General features: G+C 38.2%; 1 protein-coding gene across 1 annotated transcript; it reads left to right on the top strand.

The window, feature by feature from the left end:
• Positions 1–427: 427 nt before the first annotated feature.
• LOC309494703 (putative nuclease HARBI1) lies at positions 428–2,045 on the top strand (the record flags this gene model as incomplete). Its single annotated transcript, XM_082164115.1, has 2 exons — positions 428–1,311; positions 1,409–2,045. 2 exons carry the CDS (start codon positions 428–430, stop codon positions 1,542–1,544), a joined length of 1,020 nt encoding a protein of 339 aa, XP_082020241.1. The 3' UTR covers positions 1,545–2,045.
• Between the last annotated feature and the right edge of the window lie 4,355 nt (positions 2,046–6,400).

Here is a 6,400-nt window from a genome sequence, read left to right on the forward strand (position 1 = left end):
TGCTCATGTTTGTTAAAGTCTTCTAACTGATTGTTATAATATTGCTGGACCTCATGCTGCAGTAACACAGGGTTTGTGATGAGAATATATTAATGGTACAATACAATTGTGAGATTCAAATTATCTCAGTGAAACAGGTTATTTCATGATGATTATAAAACCATCAACAGGTAACCATCATCACCTGGGGCCGGTTGCATAAATCTATTTAAGACTAGTCTTGCAAGTTAGTCGTCTAATTTTTTTCTTTAAGACTGGTATTTACTTTTTAAGTCAGTTGCATAACATTTTAGACTGGTCTAATTTAAGACAAAAAAGTAAGACTGGTTCCCCCTTGGCTAACTTTCCTTTACAATCTATGTTGCCATGGAAACGAATAAACTCAAGTGCTCTAGATTCACAAAGTGGCACGACTTTGTCTTGCGGTATGGCACATTTTAATATTTGCTTTTATGAAAGGGCAATAAGAAGAGAAAGAGTTTTCAAAGACCGTTCAAACCCATTAGAAGTCCTGCCTGAAAAGGAACTGCTGGAGAAGCTAAGGTTTCCTAGACATGCAATACAAGAACTAGCAATTGACTTGGAGGAGCATTTGAGGCCTGAAACTTCCAGAAATTTTAGCATCCCTCCACTGCTACAAGTATGTCTAGCTCTACGCTTCTTTGCCACAGGATGTTTTATAAACACAGCTGCAGACTTAATTGGGGTACACAAGTCTACAGCATCAAGAATTATTCATCGGGTTGCCTGTGCGCTGTCAGGAAGACTTCCACTTTATCCGACTGACGTCTCTACCTTGAACAAGGTGAAGGCAGATTTTTTCAACATTGCAGGATTTCCAAATGTAGTTGGAGCCATTGATGGAACACACATTAGGATTCAAGCACCTTCAACTCATGAGCCATTGTTTGTTAACAGGAAAGGCTACCACAGTATTAACGTGCAGGCTATTTGTGATGCCAAACTAAGAGTGCTCAACTGTGTTGCTCGTTGGCCAGGATCAACCCATGACTCTAGAATTTTAGTGAATTCCCAAATTCATGATGCATTTGAGAGAGGAGAATTGCAGGGTGTGCTCTTGGGTGACTCTGGTTATCCACTAAAACCCTGGCTACTCACACCTTTCTTAAATCCAGTCAGTGTGCCTCAAGCTCGGTACAACACAGCCCATACCAAAACAAGAAATGTTATTGAAAGGTGTTTTGGAGTCCTGAAACGAAGATTTCATTGTCTGCATGCAGAGCTCAAAATGAAACCAGAAAGAGTCTGCAACATAATCTGTGCATGTGTTGTTTTGCACAACATGGCAAGGTAATAAATATGTTTTTAACTGTAATTAAAACTCCTAGCTACATATTCCCCAATGATTTTAAATTAAATGAGTAAAATATCACTTTCCATTTAATAGAGATCTTGCACTCCCAGACTTGGAGGATGATCAAATTTGTGAAGAACCCACTTTGGAGATTACTGAGGCAGGAGGTGAAGATGGATCTGGGCGTTACATTCGACAGATGATTGTAGAAAACATTTTCTCAGTTTGACTGAGAAAAATGAAAGAATTTATACTTTCAAATTAAGTGGACATATTTTAATTTATTCATTGAGACAATGCTTACAAAATATTTGATGCATAGTATCAGTAAAATCAGCTGAAATATGATATAATCTTCAAATCACAAATTAACTTACACTTAAATTCTTCAAATCTCTTAAATATATCTAAAGATTCTGTATTTAAACATTACATATGTAAATTCAAAATTAAATACCAGGAATTATTAAATACAATTGTTTGATTAGTTATTGGACAATGGTCGATGAGATCTATAGTTCATGTCCAAGTTTTTGTAGCTCCAACTTTAGCTTAGTTTTCACTAATTCTAGTTTTTGTATTTCTAATTTTAGTTTAGTCTCTTCCAGTGTTAATATTTTATATTGTTTTTCAAGTATATTGTTCATGGTTATCTTGCTTGGAGTGTCTTTCTGTGTCTCGGTGTCTGAGCCACTTCCCACAGGTGCCATTTGGGTGCTGTCCAAATCGTCATCTTTAAAAATAAATTAAAAAAAGAACAAGAACAACATTAGCAAAATTAGAAAGTGACAGGCACGGTATTTTTTGTTGTAAATTTTTTTCCTGATAAAATGCACTACATGCTACTTCACCCTTTTGTAGTTCATTCATTTTAGACAAAAACACACACAAAACAATTACTTAGCTATGTAAATGGGGACACTGCATAGACTTCTAGTTTTTTTATATACAAATAGTTGAACATTTTATATTAACTATATAACCCACTCCCTAAACCTACATCACAGAAAGTTTAATAAAATTTTAATACAAAACTTTATTTTTATACCAATTTTAAAAATGAGGACATCACCAAACGTTCGTTTTTGTAGATTTTGTCAGGTTTTGCTCACTTCTTGGTATATATTTGTGTGTGTGTGGTCTTTATTGACAAAAGTAGTCTTTGATTTAAAACACTGTCCTGCAGCAACTAGTGATTGCACAGCACTACATGCTATTACAAGTGATTTCCCCAAACCTGTGTCCACTTATTGTATTTTATAATATTTGTATTTTGTAAAACGTTTTATAAAAGCAATAAAGTACTCGATGCTAGTGCTGTATCTTGAATAAGTCCGCTTCGCGTCGTGCCTTCAGCCGTGACTCACAATACAGCACAGCCGCTTGTACGTTATTGCTTAAACACTGTTAATCTGTTTTAAACTTAAAACATTGTAGTAAGGAATAATAGAGGGCTGACTAAGCTGAAAGATTGAAAGCATAGCTTTACCTTCACTTTGTGTTGTTTGGTCATCCTGGCTTGTAACAGGCGCTTCGTCATTTTGAGAGACCAATGTTAGTGTCACCTCGCAGTCAACTAGAAGATAATAAGTGTTATTCAATCTAAAACAGCAGTAGCCTACAGTGTTTAAAATGAAGCAAAAACAATCACTATCAAAACATTATTACTCACGAGACTGTCCAAGCGGCGTTGATGTGACAGCGGTATGAGACTGAGTATCTTCCCCCGCTGTGGGTAACGTCTGCCCGGATACTCCGCTCTCCCTCCCCCCGGGGATTCCCCAAAACATCGGAGATTCGTCTCCGTATATTTCAATGATCATTTCCGTTGTCCTTTTCAATTTAGGAGATGGTCCTCCCCCCGTTGCTGGGTTTTTTCGCTTAAAAATGTCCTTTTTTGCCTCTTGAACCATATTTTTAAACCGTTTTTGAACATCTTTGACGGATCGTGAGACAGATGGGTTGACACTGTTAACTCTTTCCGTTATTGTGGTCCAAGCTTTGTGTTTTTTGCTATTGCCGTTGTAATCGTTAAATTTGTTCATTAAAGTCGATTTAGAAGCATTGTATTCTTCTAAAATACAAATATTTTCCGCAAAGGAAAACTGTGACGAGCGCGTACTGTCGGCCATTTTGTTTAAGTTGTTCAGCGTCTTATTTTTCCCACAAATCAATGCGATTTAGACAGTCTTGATAAATATAGGTGTGAGCTTATTTTATGCAATGGTCTTTCTTCAGTGACTTTAGTTAGTCAGACTATTTCTTAGACACAGTCTTAAGATAATGACTATGTTTATGCAACCGGCCCCTGATCTCATTTCACTTTAGCTTTCTTTGCTGCTGCAAATGTGTTTGACAAACACTTTGTCACAGCAGCCAAAGAAGACAATAGATATAATAAGAGTTAAGAGCCCAACTAATGGAAACACTATTCACTGTAATGGTGACTTTAAATGAAACACATTATTGTTAAACCTCTGTTCATTCTCAATAAAAACTTTTGTAGACGTCTGACAGAAATAAAGTCAGTCTGGTTAGTAATAAGTGAAGCTGGTAATGCTGTTTGTGGAGTTGTTTAATCCTCCAGTTCTGGTTTATTTCTTTGCTCTTGGCTGAGATGTGGCATTGCTATGGCCTGCTTTTGGCCCAGATCTGGCAAACAGGAGTGGCCCACCCAAGTGCCGTAAGTCCACGCTGCATGTGGGCCAGATCATCTTTCCATGTGTGCCAGATGTGGGCCGGATCTGGGCCGACACAATGTTGCTATGTGGGGAAGTTCTGGGGAGTGGGTGCTATTTTTATTTTTTTAATAGTATGCTTTTCTCCTGTTTAAAGTAGAGAGGGAGTCGGGGAACTATTTTGTTGTTTCTTTCCTTTTCTTTCCTTAAGGTAAGTGTAGATTGGGTTAGGGTTAGAGTTAGTTAGAGTTAAGGCCTCATTATACTTCTGCGTCGGACCTACGCCGGAGCCTATACGCTGTAGGCAACGTGTTGGTTTTAATTTATACTTCTGCGTTGTTGTCCGCGTTGACGCGCACCTAGGGAGCATGTGAAACCCCGAGGGAGGGGTTCTGGCAGACCAATCACAGCGCTTGCGTCCGCGTAGAATTGACGCGTTGTTACATTTTTGGAGAGGTGCATGTCAGGGTACGCCGAAGGGTACACAGCCTACGACGTAGCTACGGCGGCAGTTCGACGCAGAAGTATAAATAGGCCTTTAGAGTTAGGGCTATTTTCATTTTTTATTCCTCTTTTTAGTCAACTTTAGCATGGGTGTGTTCACTTATGCTAAGCACTGTATGTGTGTGTGTGTGTGTGTGTGCACATACTTTCTCATAATGCACACGTACTTTGTCTCTCGCATGCTCTTATATGGTCACAACACAGCAAGCAGGCAAGCACATGGCATGCAAACTATATGTATAGCCTATATACTTTGTCTTAGTTACAAACCCAAACCCGACCCGAACCAGAGACTATTTACTAAAGATTTACCCTCTACTCCTAGGGCATCAGAGACTTTTACATATTGTAAAAAGGGCCATTGTACCACCCTTTTAAAAGTGACATATCATGAAAATCTTTTTCCGTGTTTAAGTGCTATAATCGGGTCCCCGGTGCATCTACCAACCCAGAAAATGTGAAAAGTGACAACCCAGTAACTTTGTTTTGGTAAGCCTTTCTCTGCAAGCATGTCAAAAAATAAGCCAATCAGATTTCACTCCCCTTCTGATGTAGAAAGAGGATCTTATTATAATATTACAGCCACTTAATCTGCACGTTTACACCCACGGCGCTGCCATTTGGTTTACGCAAGCGACAACAGTGTAACCAGTTCTAACGCAATGGCAAAAGTTCCAGCAAAGCATGCAAACTGTTCTGTCGTTGCTGCACAGACGAGCACTGAACACTATTCAGGGTCCCAGCCTCAGATGAGACAAGAGAGCAGTGGATACATTTTATTTTCAATGGAAATCCCCCAGAAACAGATGAATCAATGTAACTCCACAGCAACATAAATGTATCCACTAACCATTCAGAAACGTCCAGGTGCGTCTAAAAGTTGCAATCTCTTCCCAAGTCTCTCCGTAAGGCTGCACTCACCTACTGGTTATTTCTGAGATTTTGGATGACTGAGAAATCGCCTATTTTGTTATTGATGTACAGAGGTGGATAATCCAGGGGTCAAAGAGTAAAAGTCCTGCCATATGTTTATTCCACCCATAAACTCAGTCAGCTGATTTCACTAATTAGTTCGCTGTCCTGTCTAAATTATCAAATCCAGGTAATTGGAACAAAATACTGAGGAGGACTTTTACTTTCTGAACCTGGACTTTACACCTCTGCATAGCAATGCCACATGTCAGCCAAGAGCAAAGAAATAAACCAGAACTGGACCTTATCGTAGCCAAAAAAAAAACCTGTGTATATTAAATATGGAGTAATTTCAGCCACAGCCTCAGAGATCGTGGAGCAGCATGTTGATTAAGAACGCCAACTTTTGTTGAATTCATGAGAAATCTACAGACGCAAACAGACAAAGTGTAGTAAAATAAAGACCTAAATGTGTATTTCTGACTTTTTTTCACCACAAGTCTGAAAGAAGACATGTTATTGAAGACAAATATCCAAAAATCTCAAAATTGACCAGTAACTTCAAATGAAACACAGAGTTAAACCTCTGTTAATTCTCAAACAGAACTGTAGACGTCTGACAGAAATAAAGTCAGTCTGGTTAGTAATAAGTGAAGCTGGTAATGCTGTTTGTGGAGTTGTTTAATCCTCCTCTGCTGAGATCTTCACAGATTTAATGTCTTTTCTCTTCAGTTGATTTCATCTGAGGCTGTGGCTGAAATGACCCCATATTTAATATTCACAGATTTTTTGGCTACTTTTTCTGGCTCTCCATGGATCGTTCAGATCAAAGTAGTTGTAGCAGGGTTCAGGCAGATAAACTGTTATAATTTAAAGTAAACAAATAAATAAAAACTGTTACTAAAAATGTTGCAATACTTTAAATTAATTTTACTTTATGTGGTTAGATATCTACATCCAAGATGAGTTAAAAAAAAAAAATCTATATATT

The sequence above is a fragment of the Leuciscus leuciscus genome (assembly GCF_965113295.1).
Source record: "Leuciscus leuciscus genome assembly, chromosome: 3".
Lineage (NCBI taxonomy): Eukaryota > Metazoa > Chordata > Actinopteri > Cypriniformes > Leuciscidae > Leuciscus > Leuciscus leuciscus.